The 16,727-nt window shown below is 32.5% G+C and overlaps 1 protein-coding gene and 1 long non-coding RNA gene across 2 annotated transcripts in view; one reads left to right on the forward strand and one right to left on the reverse strand.

The window, feature by feature from the left end:
- LOC126743347 (uncharacterized) overlaps window positions 1-584 on the reverse strand; it is a 2,470-nt gene extending 1,886 nt beyond the window's left edge. Inside the window, exon 1 of the long non-coding RNA XR_007662839.1 lies at window positions 140-584. This is a non-coding gene — a long non-coding RNA (uncharacterized LOC126743347). The remainder of the gene's footprint in view (window positions 1-139) is intronic.
- LOC126736916 (uncharacterized) overlaps window positions 1-15,221 on the forward strand; it is a 27,067-nt gene extending 11,846 nt beyond the window's left edge. Inside the window, exons 6-10 of the mRNA XM_050441586.1 lie at window positions 9,195-9,413; window positions 9,493-9,697; window positions 9,753-9,877; window positions 14,361-14,671; window positions 14,728-15,221. Coding sequence (XP_050297543.1) covers window positions 9,195-9,413; window positions 9,493-9,697; window positions 9,753-9,877; window positions 14,361-14,671; window positions 14,728-14,910 — 1,043 coding nt within the window. The 3' untranslated portion in view covers window positions 14,911-15,221. The remainder of the gene's footprint in view (window positions 1-9,194; window positions 9,414-9,492; window positions 9,698-9,752; window positions 9,878-14,360; window positions 14,672-14,727) is intronic.
- The last annotated feature ends 1,506 nt before the right edge of the window (window positions 15,222-16,727 follow it).

Below are 16,727 nucleotides of genomic sequence, written 5' to 3' on the forward strand. Positions count from 1 at the left end.
CAAACTAAAACACAAATTATTGTTTGTTCAAAGAATGAACATGCAAAATTAAAAAAAAATCGAAAATAAATATATTATCCATAAATTGTAAATAGCCATGTTCATACTTTGGCCAGACAAAAGTTTTTTTTTTACTCACCATCCATCTTCATTTCTGCTCCTACTTTAGTCCATATTGCATTTTTAAAGTCAGGGTTCATATATTTAGAGTTGCACATGTCATACAAGACGGCATATCCATGGACCAAATCAATAAGCTTCTCATCATTCATGTTTTATTGCAAAAAAAACTTTCACTGGCCGGCCGTGAAGTCCAAAAATATCGTCGGGAACTAATCTAAAATTCACGTTTGCTTGCCGGTCACATCACTGTTGCACTGTCACGGTCGTGCGTCGGGCAGATATGAATACGTCCACTTAAATTAATACCAACACCAACAATAATTTCCATCTCGCCGGTGAAATCACGTGCCGGTTACGGCAGTGCCACTGCACTGTTGTATGTGAGTCGACCTTTACCATCCGCTTCTGGTGAATGTCACTAAAAGAATGACTTTACCTGAACCGAGTTTCTTGAGCACGTGGCGACCTCTTCACAAAATAAAAAGTCAACGTCAAAATTGTAAATAGTGTCACTAATAGTAGTAATGATGGTAGTGGTGACTTTCAAATTTTCCTAATGTCAAAGTGCTCTCTTAAAGCTGACATTTGGCATTTGTATGTCTAAATGACTAGATTTACATCCTATCAATCAAATATGCTTTATTTTGTAGAATAAATACAATAAAATAAATACATAAAAAAGCAAAACACACAAATATAGATATCAAAATACAAGTACTAAATAAATATATACAAAACTGGGTACAAAAGACATAAATGTACCTGGTCAAATTTCTTATACTAAATGTAAAAAGTAAAAAAAAAGTAATAAAAATAGTAACAAGAAAGTAAAATAAAAATAGTAACAAAAACAGTCAAAAACATTAATACAATGTTTAAAAAGTCATAAAAAATTTTATAGAAATTTAGCAATACAAAATATTGCTATTCTACATCGTAAAAAATGTAATAATTAGCCAGTGCGTGCATGATACTCAAAAATTAATATTAAAAAAAAATCATCTACTGCATATTATAAGGCTCTCTCCAGGAAATATGATTTCAAAGCATTGCGAAATCGAGGAAAAGATGTCAGTGATTTAATTTCCAAAGGCAGATGATTGTGCATTTTTTTAGCTCCGTAAAGAATAGAGCTTTTTATTAATTCTGACTTTGGGATTAGCACCTAAAGATCATGCTCTGCGTTTCGAAGTGGATAATTGTGAGATTTAAGAATGAATAAAGATGGAAGAGTTAATATTTAAATCTTTTAAACATTTCTTGGCAGTGAGCTCAACTATCAAGTCCTAGTAAATAGCGAACCGCTCTCTTTTGTATTTTAAAAATGCGCTTAAACCACAGAATAAACGATCTCACAGAAGCGAAGGCTAGCCCTTTCTACCGTACCGGTTTTTCGTTCAGGCTCCTCCCATTTACCCCCATTCTAACGGGTACAACTGTCGTCGCCCACGTGGGGTATCAGGTCATAATTAGTGTATTAGTACGAGCGTTAGTGTGTATATTTGCGATATTTTATAATTTGCCGTTTATTTTATTTTTGTTAAGTAGGTATTAAACATTACCTTGTTTTGGAGTTTAACTCTGTGCTCTGTGACTTTTTGTTTTTTCTTTCATTTGTGTTCTGCTAAAAAGTTAAAAAAAAAAACATTAAAATGCCAACTTTTTGTGCGTATAGGGGTTGTTTTGCCAAAAGCGTCGCTGGAAAAAGTTTATTTTCGTTTCCTAGGGATATTAGAAGGTGAGCAATAACAATAATAAAAGAAAGTAGGTATAGAAAAGTGACATTATTATGTATTATTCATTATTAATTATGGTTGTTTAAAAGCTTTGAAAAGTTCAGAATATTTCCTAATTAATTTGTCGTGTCATGCAAATAAATACAGAATAAACATTATTTAATTTAATAAATATATACAGGGTGTCTCACGACGAATAGACGCGATCGATATTTCGGAAACTAATTTTTCAAAAATTTTGAAAATTTGGCAACATGGCACAGTCGATGGGGGCTACACAACTAAAATATTTTGACAGTTGTGACGTTTCCGGTTATACCGGAAGTAGGTGTCAACTTCGTTATTTTAAATGGAACACCCTGTATATTTTTACTTTTTTGGCTTTTACGTGAAATTCTAAGTATATTTTGTGTATAATGTCCTATACCTAAGTGTAACCGTTTTTGACATATTTTTAATTTCATGTGAAAAACTATGTTTATAAGCCCTAACATAATTACCGATTACTCCCTTTTAGTAGCCTTTATTTATTGGTTAGTTTTGGTTTTATTTTAGAGGAAGGACCATTTTAAAAGACTATTTTAAAATTTGGCTAAAAAAAAGATACAGGGTGGTCAAAAACTAGCATTAAAAATTAAAATGAAAAAATCATTAAAAGTCAATTTTTTTAAATGGAAACCCCCTATTTTTATAATTTTTTCATAAAGATAATTAAAAATAAGGTTAACTTTGTATAAGGTTATCTAGTCCGAAAATTGATAGTTTCCGAAATATTGGCAGTTTAAATTTGGCCTAATATTAAAAGCCGTATAATAACACGGCTCAAGGATTGTTGATTAGTTGGGCATGACGGTTGTCATAGTAACCGCTAGAAGCGGCAGTAAGACAATGGATTATATGCATTAAATTTATAAGTTACTTGCTATTTAAGTTTTCTTCGTAGTGTAATTTAATTAAAAAGTGTACATTTCTGTTATAATCCATTATCTTACTGCCGCTTCTAGCGGTTACTATGACAACCGTCATGCCCAACTAATCAACAATCCTTGAGCCGTGTTATTATACGGCTTTTAATATTAGGCCAAATTTAAACTGCCAATATTTCGGAAACTATCAATTTTCGGACTAGATAACCTTATACAAAGTTAACCTTATTTTTAATTATCTTTATGAAAAAATTATAAAAATAGGGGGTTTCCATTTAAAAAAATTGACTTTTAATGATTTTTTCATTTTAATTTTTAATGCTAGTTTTTGACCACCCTGTATCTTTTTTTTAGCCAAATTTTAAAATAGTCTTTTAAAATGGTCCTTCCTCTAAAATAAAACCAAAACTAACCAATAAATAAAGGCTACTAAAAGGGAGTAATCGGTAATTATGTTAGGGCTTATAAACATAGTTTTTCACATGAAATTAAAAATATGTCAAAAACGGTTACACTTAGGTATAGGACATTATACACAAAATATACTTAGAATTTCACGTAAAAGCCAAAAAAGTAAAAATATACAGGGTGTTCCATTTAAAATAACGAAGTTGACACCTACTTCCGGTATAACCGGAAACGTCACAACTGTCAAAATATTTTAGTTGTGTAGCCCCCATCGACTGTGCCATGTTGCCAAATTTTCAAAATTTTTGAAAAATTAGTTTCCGAAATATCGATCGCGTCTATTCGTCGTGAGACACCCTGTATGTATATACCTAAAACATATGTATCTATGTGTGTGTACATAAGTGCAGGTACATAGCATTGTACATAGATAAAAATATTAAGGTTGATTTAGGTATACAGTATTTTTATGAGACAAAGAATAATGATTTTAATTTTAATTATCTGTCTTTTTATGGACTGGTTTACCCATGCAAGTGCATAATATAGAAGTAGTAAAACCCTTAAAAGTCTTATATTTTGTTCCAGACTATCATAATGGACGGCGACTATACTACGTATAATACCTTTATAAAATATGGACGTATGTGTGGTACCTACATATGTATACATATAATAATACATACATATATCTTTTTATATATAAATATATAAAAGCCGATGGCACCTACTCTTAAATGTGTTGTGTTTAAAATATACGAGAAAACATACCTGCGTATAAACCTTCCAGCTAAAATTTAATTTAAAAATACCTACCTATGTACATATGTATATGTATATTGTTAAAATATTAACATCACACAAATAGCAGACTTTTTCTCAGCTAGTGCCTTACTAAAGGCGAATATTATTTACCATTATCATAAAACAACTAAGACAAAAATTCCATTCCAAAACAAATTAAAAGTATACTAACCTACACCTCTATCGTGTATCAAAACTGTCAAATAACAATTTTTATAAAAATAATAACTATTATAATTATTCTAAAAGGCAAGGACCAATATAGGCCTTAACAAAAAAAAATCCTATTTGAAATGTAACTAAATTTTGTAGTTTGCTCCCGTATTATATGAATATAACCATTTTGGTTTTAAAAATAAAAGCACTTCGTTCAGTGTATGCGTTTACTACAACTTTACGAGATATCTCAGTGTATTTGCGCCGGGTGCATCTGTCAGTTGGGCTTATAAAAAACTGGTTCACGGATATCAAAGGAGCCGACGCAAGCCTTCGCTTCTGTGAGATCGTTTATTCTGTGCTTAAACTGAGTCACACAGCATGTGCCCCAGAATGGAAGGGCGTAACGAAGATGGGACTCAAAGAGGGCATAATACACTGTTCTTGGTGACGAAAGATTTAATTCCCTGGAAACTGATCTTATGGCAAAACAAGCTGAACTTAATTTTTTAGATAAAACATCGATATGTAATTCCCACTTCAAAGAGCTGTCAACAATAAGTCCCAAAAATTTCACAGATTTAACAACGTCCAAACTGGTGTTGCTAAGTACAAAGGGTTGGATAGTACCTTTATAAGATAAGACTTTAGTTTTTGAGATGTTTAAGCAGAGAAGATTCGAATTATTACATATTACATTATATACCTATTATTTTATCTAATTGACTCGCATTAAATTTGATCGTTTCCCATTTATTTTGATAAAGTTAGGTTAGATAGATACAATTCTTCAGGTATAAACTGAATCAACAGAAAGACGAACTTCTTCAAACAACTGACTTTCAAGGATATTGCTATGTTTGCCAATTTTCCCAGAAATTTGTTTTTTGTTGCTACATTGTCAAGACCACAAGAAGAATTTTTGGATAACTTCACGTCTACTGTGGCTCAATTTACATTGTTATTTTTCCTGTGTCGATCAAATAATTCAGATATTTAACAGCGATTTATTCGAAAAGGGGTTCATGGCTTTTTAATATTTTAATTGAAATAAAATAATAATTAAATTTAATGTTTGCTACAAGAAAGTGCCTTTTTTCATTAATTTCTTTTGCATCATCATCATCATTTCCATAGGATTAGTTTATTTATATTTTCGCAGGTATATGTAAAACGGGAATTTGTATTTTTGTAGCTATATCGTCAAGGCCTTCAACGCTTTTTCTGCTATAAATAGGAAATTTTACAATGTAGCAACAAAGTAAATAAATATTTGTTAATCTAAGGTCGCAAGTAATTGAATTTAATTGGGGAACATGTAAAGTCCTTAAAATAATTTGCCACTAAACAACTTCATATGATTTTAATGTATATTTCGGAAAATTGATAACTATATTATTGTTCATACCTATAATTCTTTGATTTTAGGTAATAGGGGCTCAAGTCAAAAAATATAGCTTTTCAGAAAACGAATTTGAAAATTTAAAAAATTGCTGTAAATCCGATTTTTAATTTAAAGCCTGAATTTTTCGATATTAGTCAAAGTATTTAATTTCTTTTTTAGATCAAATACTATTCATTATCTACAAAAGTGTATTTTCCAAAATTTGAATGATTTAAGTCTTTATGAACAAAAAAAAAAGTTTTTTTTTTAACTTACTGATTTTTAATAAAGGACTTATGTCAGAATGGAGTAACTTTAAATAAGGCAAAGAATATCAAAATACACGTTTTAAAAAACACAAACTAACTTTTTTCCCTTAGAAACTAATTGATTCATTTAGCCTAAGTAAGTATTTAATTTTCTTCTTGTTCTACTGCTTCATCCACTAGATCTGGGTCATTATCAATAACTTTAGTATCGGTAGGTAAATTTTGATAAAATTGGCGAAACACTGTAGGCACCAAAGAAAGAAGCGAACACAAGTCTTTTTTTTTTCTCCTTTGATATTGGAAGTAACCCTTTAGTATACAGTTCCTTAACTACCAAATCTTTTAGGTTTTGACTTTTGCTTCGTCTCAGAGAGCTTATAATTTTAAAATCTTTAGTATAAGATATAGAACTTTTGTAACGCACCATACCACAATTATTATATAGTAGCCATTGCACATTATGCCAATAAAACTGTTCGCCTAATATATTTTTCTTTCTGTTGACCATTACTGATTTTAATAACCCGGAAAAATCCAAGAATCATTTCATTTTGCTCTAAATTGCTTTAAATTGTCTTTTTCTTCCAGTTGTTCTCACCAACTGGCACCAATCGTGTGGATGATATACTGGAACTTCCATTTTCTTTCATCAACATCACATTCCATATGCCCAGATATTAAGAACTTGTGGTTTATCGTTAAATTGGGATTTTCACTTTGAGCCTTTATAAACATAGCAGCGACATGACTGTTTCGATTTTGTCCACCACATGTGTCGGAGTAAACAGTTATATTGTTTACATTGTTGGGCAAATTTTTCATGTGAGTGTACAAGCAGGAAGCAATTTCATTACCTCCCCGAGCTTCATGCCACATGTAATGCGTCGATTCTCCATTGCTATCATGCACTGTTAAATTATACGTCCAGAGCTGACGTTTATAGAATGCTACTGAAGAAGTTATAAAGGGTGTTGGAAGGCACTGCTGGAGATCAAAACTAAAGCATTTTTTATGGGGATTTATTTTAGCTTCCGTCTTATCTTTAGTTTTTGCTTCGAATGCAGCATTAGCTTGGTTGTGATGCAATTCCAGTTCCTTTTGTAAACGAATTTCATCTTCTTTATTTCCTGATTTAAGCAACCTGTATATGCATACTAAGAGTGTCGCATTTATAGCAGGTATCAACATATGGCTTTTTAAACAATAGTTTTAGTTTGTGAAATTCTTTTTCATATATCGTTCTTCCCACGGGATTTTGCCTTCCTTCTTTGTACAGATCGTACATAATTCGCAGATTTAGGTGCGATGGTAGGTACGTTTTATCATTTGTACGTCTTGTATAATGACTCTCGTGAGAAGGGAACGATTTAATATACGCACTTCATTTAATTCCTGTTCAGATTTTTTATTTACGGAAGGTGTTATACCTCTTTGATCTTCAACAGTAATGCTATAAGTGCTTTGCATTTTGTTTTTTAAAACCCCCTTTTATAAACTTTTCCTTTTCATCCAAAGCCTTACAAAAACAACCTTTGCATACAGATATTCTTTTTCCATTTATTTCAAAAAAATATTCGTAATTTCTCTGTTTTTTGAAGAGTCGCGTTTTCTTTTACGACTTACTTGGGTATCTTTGGAATTAATTAGATTTGCGATAAATGTTACCCTTTTGCTATGGGATCCTAAAGAGCAATATTCATCAAAATTTTTTTTTCGAACGTCTTCATTTAGTGTTTGTGAGCATTTTTTTCTACAATCTTTTAAAGGCTTCATATGTCTTGCATTTACCATTTTGCCGCTTATATTCACGTAACTTTGTCCAGAATGAATTTTTTCAGTTTTCTTTTTTCTTACAACTCGGGACCACTTTTTTAATGGTTTATCTATATGAACTTTTGCCTTTTCTGCTCCAATTATTGTTGAGGAAGCACTAGGTCCAGCTTGATCAGTTATTTCAAATTTTCTTGTGATTCTAAAATTTAAAAAATATAACGATCTAAAAACTTAACATACTACTTTGAATATTAGTAGAAGAAATGTTAGCCTTTGAACGACTTATTTTTCTCTGAATGGACAATAAATCAATGTTGTCGTCAATGCTTTCACTTTCAGATTGTCCAGGTAAATAGTCCTTATCTGCATAACTGTCATCTGAATTTAAGATAGCTGTCAAATCTGCCATCAGTGAAGGGGCTGGCGATGATGTTACAGACCCTATATCTGGGATCTGATCTTCTATTAGCGACACAGCTAAACTTTTATTTATTGTATTGCCGATAACTAGAAATGTAAAATTAGTCAGTAACATACACGATAAAATGGTTCTTTTACTATACCGTTTTAAAAGCATTCACCTTTATTACTTGCTGTATCCAACTATATATAATTTTCACCCACAAAATTCTCATCAAAGTCCAAAATATTATTGGAAAAATCCGAATTAACAGTTGGAGAAGGCATTAAAATTTTGTAACTTGGGTGATCAGTACTAGGCATTTCTTCGTGATCATTATCCGGTGTATGGGAGTGTGAAATAACTGGAATTAATAATTTATATTTTTGTAAATTTATAATGAGGTTATGTTATGTCGTATTAAAATACTTTACTAATAATAAACATAAGACAATTTTAAGAATTATAACAATGATATTTACCTGTATCTTCACATTTTCTTGCCAATTGCAAAATAAGTTTACTTCTTGCACTCATGTTAACTCAACGATTTTCTACGATAAACAAACAACGACTACACATAAACTTCTAACCAAGTGTAAATTTCACATACATAATAATGATAAATTTATACGAAAGTCTTAACTGAGCAATGCAATTTTAAATTTAAAAATAACGTTTTGATATAAAGGGCTTAAGTCATTATGACACTACTTTCCTTTTACAATGTTTTGGTACGAAGGTCTTATGTAAACTTAAGACTCTATTACCAGACCAGAAATTTTTTTTTTACTTAAGTCTTTTGTACCAATTTATGGGGCCTAAATAAAAACGTTACGACTTAAGTCTCTAACATCACCAGAACGAGCAAAAAATTTTGACTTAAGACCAACATTTTTCGGGATTTCGTCAAAAAGTGAGAAGAAGACCTTTACTTAACATCAAAGAATTAGTTTAAACGATATACATATAAATTCATATTAATTTATAGGTATACAGTTATTTATAGGTATAGGTATACAGTATACAGATCTTTTCTATAGACCAATAATGACTAACAAAAAAAACAATCAAGTGTCATGCAGGTTGCACTACAACGACGTATTTCTAATAAAAGATAAGCATAACCATGACAATTACTTATTATTATCTTTCGAGTCTCGCTGATAAACCTAGAAATTAAAGATGTACTGGATGCGATAATTGAAGCTCATTAAACCGCGCTCATTCGTAAGAAAATAAACAATAATTCGGGCAAATATCCAAAAAAAAAGTTGACTAAGTTTGCCACCATGGGATGCGTAACTTATCTCGTGTTTTGGCTTGCAATAATCCTGATAATCGTAAAATTATTTATTAAATTAACAACAGGATGGTGCAGGAGTAACGTGTGTTTGGTGGGGAAAACTGCCGTTATCACAGGAGCTAATACAGGTAATAGAATTCCTTCATATTTTGTTTATCAAGCGCTTTTTCTATTTTTGTAAATAAGCAAACAAATAATTTATTTTAGGTATCGGGTACGAGACGGCCGCAGATTTCGCCAAACGTGGTGCCAGAGTGATTTTAGCGTGTAGAAACGAATCCAAAGGTCAAGACGCGGTCGATAGAATCGTCAAAAGCACGAATAATCCTAATGTGGTTTTTAAGCCGTTGGATTTGTCTTCCTTTAAGTCTATCAGGGAGTTTGCCAAAGACATAAATGCCACCGAAGAAAGGTTTGGAAATCGTTTATTTTATATAATATAGTGTAAGCGAGAAAAAGGTTTTCAGGCTGGATATTTTGGTAAATAACGCGGGAGCCGGGGGGTATGCCAAGGAAAAGAGCGTCGATGGACTGTTACTTTTAATGCAAACCAACTATTTTGGACATTTTTTGCTTACCAACTTGTTGCTAGGTAAGTCACATTCGTTTCCATGGTATGTTTTTTTATAGGAAGTAAGTAAATTGGATACATTTTTGAATAAACGCGCCAATAATCGGTCATTGGTTCGAGGTTAAAAGTTTCACGTGTAAACTAATTTAAACTTCTTCCTCTTCTTTTTCTTCTTGTAGCAGCTCCCCTTTAGGAACTATTAGATCTAATATATTTTTATTAAATCATAATTTACAGTCATTTCTGAAACACGATAGAAACCGAATAAATTAATATTTAGTTTGATAGAAAAAAATATCTTTGCTGCTCAATTGGAAAGGCTCTTTTTTCAATCAACTTCACGTTGTTTCTTGAACTTAGTTTTCACCAAATTTAATTTTTTAATAACTTACATTGTTTTTACACTGGTGATTTGTCATAATTTACATAAATTCTTAAACTAAATAAAAGCCCAATCGTTAGAAACAAATCCATTTTGGTTGCTACATCGTAATGGCCCTCAGGATTTTAACTAACTTCCTGTTATTCATTGATCTTGGTTTTACACCCATACCTTTTTGTTGGTTTAGAAAAGTTTATAAAAATTAGGGTGATCTGTATTGGTTTGGTTAAAAATATTATTGCATTAATTGTTTTATTTAGTTTTGTTGCTACATAACAGACACTTCAAGAATTGAATTTCGCATAATTCATTGAGCTTGGTGTACAACATTTTTTTATAAAGATACATTTACTATTCAATGTAAAAAAAATAAATATAAATTCGTTAAAATATCTCCCGTGTAAGGCCATTGAATTAAATATTTAAAATTCTCTTATACCTGACATACGGGCTCCTTGGTATGTAGCAACCATTAAATAATTACTAAATCAAACTAACTTTTCTGCCGTTCGAATCTAATTAGACAGTTTGCAAGATGCATATGTTTTGACGCTTAACATAACCTCTTTAGAATCCCCCAAATTATTTACAGAATTGTACTCTAACTCAAGTTGTTCTAAATCTAACTCTTGATTTACATTATTATTAGTCTGGATAAGTTTGACCTTATTTGTAGTCATACTGCATACTATTGCCCAATGTCCTGGATTTTGGCACTTCCTGTGGGTAGGAATTTTCTGCCCCAATCATTTGAAGCGCTCTCCTATGTAAGGAGAGATCTTACAAATTTAAAGTTTTAAGAAGAACTACTCCACCATGGGGGCCGATTACTGCTTTACTCAACCGCCTTCAATTTCTGCAGCGGTTTTTTTGTTGTAAAGTTAAATTAATTAAAGAGAAAACAACAAAGTTCAAATTTGATTTGCTGCGAGTGTGTCTTCCATCTTACAACTGGACGGAGACGATGCTGTGAGACGGCTCAAAGGCGAGTCCACAGAACACAAATATATAGGCGAGTCACTGAGAGGTGACGAGCGACTGACACAAAGGCGCCGCGGAGACGCCGCGCGGGTGGCGTTTATTTATAGAACATCAAAAGGCCGTTAGCGGCATGGTACAAAAACGACGTTGCTGCGGATTAACTTATTTTAAATTGTGTTGAATTTATAGTTTTTATCCGTTGTAGAATTACAACACTTCCTACATGTAGATTTTGCCGCTGGGCATTGATCCCTAGAGTAGAGTCGTAGACCACAGAACCCACACTTGTCTCTACCGCCAATATTGCCACCGCGAAAGTTTTTTTGTTCCCTACCTTGATTGGAAATACCTCGAACCTTTTCACTTTTAGTAGACTGCACTCGACTTCCTTGACAACTAGATAGATCCCTTGAGTGGGATGCTTGTAATTCTGCTTGCTTAGCCATCAGAATGCACTCTTTTGAATCCAAGTGTTTTTTTAGCTGCAGACGTTAAGAAGTCTTAGAATCCAGCATCCCAACTCCAACTCTATCTCGGATAAGTTCTTCTTCTAGAGTTCCATAGTTGCAATGTTCAGCTAGTGAATGCAAATTTGTTATTAAGGACTCCATTGACTCACCCGGTTTTTGAACCGTGGAATTAAATTTAAACCTTTCAAAAATTATATTTCTACGAGAAATGAAATATTTTTCAAAACACATTATGTACACCAAATTGTAAATTTTCCCTATATTAGTTTACTTAATTGTCCGGATACTGACATATATCTCTCAAACCTTTTCCTCCAAGATGTCCATGCACCTGGAGTAGAAAAAGAAAATTTGTCTGGCGGGCTTACACTAACGGGAGCTGTAACATTAACCACTTGGGGGCCTTAAAACCTAAACCAAAGAAAATTTGTAAAACCTTGTATAATTTTAACAAGGGTTTGCGTTAAATGATACTCCAGTAGTGGAACTGGTAATCGCGCATTCGCTGATCTTGATACGTATCCCCATCCCTAGCTTATGTTGTGTTGTGAGGCTAAAGCCTCGTACTCATTAACGAACTTGTAACTATAACTGCAACAGTTACTGTATCAAAGGAACTACTGTAACCACGTTCTTTGCTCTCGCGACCCTCTCGATCCGCATTGTTTGCCGTGAGCTCAAGCCGGCATGTCGCAACTAGAAATGATAGCCAGTGCTGTTTTATTTTAATAGATGCATTAATTGAAAAAGAAAAACGTCCTCGGCGATGTTGGTCTCATGGACTGTATAAAGAGAGAAGTAGATCTTCATTATTTGCAGCTTTGAAGATGTAACAAATTAGCGGACACTACAAAAGAGTCCAACGGATTTTGAATATTGTATTAATTTAATTGGTCCGAAGATTCAGAAAATGAATACTACTTGCAGGGAAGCAATATCCGTTCAAGACAGACTAGCAGTGACATTAAGGTATTTGGCGACCGGCGATTCTTTTACAAGCCTGCAGTATTTATTTGTGCCTATTACGGAACCAATTTCAGCCCAAGCATCTTCTTTCAAATGCCTTTTATAATAATCCTCATGTTTTTGATCCCATATCACAGGCATCTTGTTATAATTTTCAATTAAGGCCAAAACGTTTTCTTCATCCCACGTAATCATATTTTTTTGGTTGCAGCGTTGCAGGGCACACGCGAACCTCGCAAAACAATGTCCACGAACCAACTGAGAATTCCTTTGCGTGCGTCCAAAAAACCGACAAAATTTGGCTCTGAACTCTGATATTGAACTCTGTTCGGTACACGTCCACATTACTGAATTTGGTTGCTGTAACAGTTGCAATTACAGTTACAGTTCGTCAATGAGTATCCGACTTTAAAAACACATAAGTTATGTTAGAACTCACGGCGACCCTCTACTGTAAAAGCAATTATTTGTTTTTTTTTTTACGTCACTGCACGACGAAACTACACCGCTGCCACCACGTTTGATCTGGTCGCTGCAACTCGTTTTTACTTTTTAAATTATATCATTTATCGTAGCGAGAAATCAAGGCCTGTTGACACACCGCGTTGGTTCTGTCACTGCTCGACATTTACAGCCGATCGATCCAACGTTGCCAAGTCTAATAACTAAACGTATGAATAAAACAAATTCCAACTAGATAATAAAAGTATTAAACTAACTAACAGAACACTTTTTACAACCTAACGAAAAGCTATGATTTTTCTGTTTGCTCTGAAGAAGGCCTAATATAGGCCGAAACGTTGGCATTAAAAGAAAGCAAGTTTTGAAGTTTTGTTTAACCCTTAAAAGTTAATAAAATTAAACAAAATGCCAATAGTTACTATCGCGAAAAGGTGGTTCCTATTAAAAGACAAATTTTTGTTGAGATTCGACGCGAAAAAGGTATACTTTGGCAATAAAAATGATGAATGGCCCCTTACCTTTGGAATTTCTGGATGTGAGTGTCGCAGGGATCCCTGATTTTCTCTGGAGAACTTGACTGGATTCTGCTTGTTTCAAAGCATTCACTTAGATTAGATTTTCTTAAAAACAATATAGACTTTTGCGAAAAAGAACTTGCAAAGAAGTACCTTTTGAGAATTACTTTTTTAATATGCTTGGAGAGAGAGAGAGAGAGAGAGAGACGACTCGTGGCGCTTCAATCGCAAGACTTCTAAGTCGTCTGCGCATCTAGGTGCCAACCAAGTATTGCCAATGTATAAATATAAAAATTTAATTTTAGACGCGGGAAATAATTGTTGCAGCGACAGTTACAAACAAATAAAATGCTATTTTGTATGCTGCTGTATTGTAAAGGCTTTTATGATTTTCTCCCATTATTAGTGAGCTTGGCTTATACCATTTTCAAGAAATTGAGGCGATTAAAATTTATTGAATTGAACATGACTCCTATACCATTTAATTTTATAGAATTCGGAAATTTTAGTTTACAAACCGAATTCACCAAAGATTTATTGACTAGTCAACTTAACAATCTCAATATAAGTTCTAAAAAAGTCTGCCATTGCCATATTAACTCTTTGACATGTAGCAATCATTAAATATAACATTTTTCACTCAAATGATTATATTAAAAATATTCATATTTATTAAAGTTATAGGATTTTTTGAAAAGTGTTATGACACATGTATTAAATATTTATAGATATCCTAAAAAAAACTGGCAACTCGCGCATCGTTAATGTATCCTCAATCGGAGCCAGAAGCGTTAAAGACCTAGATGTTAATAACCTAAACGCTTATCCAGAACATGAGAGCCGCTTACCCAACATAATGGTTTATGCCAGAAGTAAGCTCTGCAACATCCTGTTTACGATTGAACTAGCTAAGAGGCTTAGAGGCACCAGTGTGACCACGTACTCCTTACATCCGGGAGCAGTCTTCACAGATATTTTCAATAAAATGCCTGCGATAACCAGGGTGCCCGTAACTCAAATTATCAATTGGTTCTTTAAGGTTAGTACTGGGTTTTTATTGAACATTAACCTTACAATAACATATTTTCATTTTAGAGCGCAATAGAGGGCGCTCAAACCTCTATATACTGTAGCGTTGCCAAAGGTATCGAATCTTTATCGGGAGAACATTTTGCTGACTGCGCATTCGTGACCAGATATAAAAGTGCGCAGGATCCAGAGTTACCCAAGAAGTTATGGCAAGTCTCTGAAGAATTGGTTAATTTAAAAAGTCCATAATGTAGAATATGTATTATAAAGTGTTCGGTTAGTTAATTTTATTTAAGTCGATATAATTATATGTGTGTATTTTTTTTTAATACAATACAAATACAAAAAGATTTTATAAAGATTTAATCTTAGATATGCAGCTTTAATTTTGTTTTTAACATGAAATTCGAAACCCTTGGATTGGTTGAAAATTATACACAAGTTTTTTGCATCTGCTACTATTGGGTATTATTTATTTGTTTATACTATTTGTGTAATATTTATTCCAATAGAAATTGTATTTTTTATGTTTTCCCTTAATAAATTATTTGCCGACATTATCAGAATTTTTGATTTAGTACCATTCAACTTAAGATTATGATTCTCTGCCCAAGCATTTAGGTTTAATAAGTCTAAATTCAGTTTTTCTTGCACTGTATTTAAATTTTCGCAGCTCACAGGTATCTCGAGTACTTTATTGTTTCCTGCATATCTGACACATAGATTGAAAAAAGTAGGGGTGAGAGTATCGACCCCTCTGGGGTACTCCTCGATTACAGGGCATAAATGTGGAGACTTTGTTTTGAGAAACCTGATTAACGACCACACAACCCTGTCGATTATGTAGATAATCCTTTAAAAAATTGATACCCTCAAGTGACACATCAAAAAATTGTAATTTTGCTAATTATAATTCGTGATTTATGGTATCGAAGGCTTTACTGAAGTCCAGTAATGCCATATAAGTAGGTCGATTTTGTTCCTCGTTAATTCTTATGTCGTTTAATATGTTTACTAAAGCCGTCGAAGTACTAAAATGTTTCCTAAATCCAGATTGGCAAACCGGAATTATATTAAAAGATTCGGAAAAACTAAATACCTGATTATAAATATGTTTCTCAATGATATAGCTGGCAGTATACTTTTGGTCTTATATCTGAAATTTCCTTTGGCTCTACTATTTTAGCTATAGGCTTTATGATTGCCTTTTTCCATAGTGATGGATATTTTTGTTGTAAAATGCATTCGTTAATAATATTGATCAATGGATTTTAGCAAAACGGCAGACATAATTTTATATATTTAATCGACAACTGGTCTATTCCTTTTGCGCTGGTTTTAATAGTTGAAATAATCTTGTATCTGCTAATCTTACTTATCTTACTAACTATCTTACTAAAAGTACCATATACAAATAAATATTTAAAAAAACATATAAAATCAAATTTAAATTGTTCGATTAAATTCTTCTGCTGTAAACTATACCAATACAGTTCTTCAATCAGAAGTGACTCTTGAGGTTCTTGCTATGTAGCAACAACGCAAATGTTAGCATAGTAATTAAAAAATAAATTCATTTTTATATTTAAACTATTTTAAAATGTATTTATTAACGGTCTCCAGAAGTCTTTACTGAAATTGGGAAATATATTTTTAAATACACACGCTTAGACCATCAGTTTGTCTTAGTTGCTACATAGTTATAAGCAAAAGTAAAATTTCTTAATAATTTCGCGATAATAGTGAGGACAGTAACAATCTAAATATTACGACGATTAAATTTAATACTTGGACTAAAAAATATGATAATTAAATAATTACGAACATACTAGAAATGTTTTTTGTAGCTATTTTGAAGAGGCTACAAGATAAATTTTTTGATTCACGATGGTAGTGTTGAAAGTATTGAAAATATTATTGCGAAATTATTCTGACAAGTGACTGATGGAAAGTTCGAACTTACGCCTCTGTCGGTTATATGTCTATGGCTGTTTATAACCTAGTTTTAAATTCGACTTTGGTTATGTTTACTTTTACGTCTTTTGCACCTAATAAATGTTGGTTTT

The sequence above is a fragment of the Anthonomus grandis genome, chromosome 1, assembly GCF_022605725.1.
Source record: "Anthonomus grandis grandis chromosome 1, icAntGran1.3, whole genome shotgun sequence".
NCBI classification, from domain to species: domain Eukaryota; kingdom Metazoa; phylum Arthropoda; class Insecta; order Coleoptera; family Curculionidae; genus Anthonomus; species Anthonomus grandis.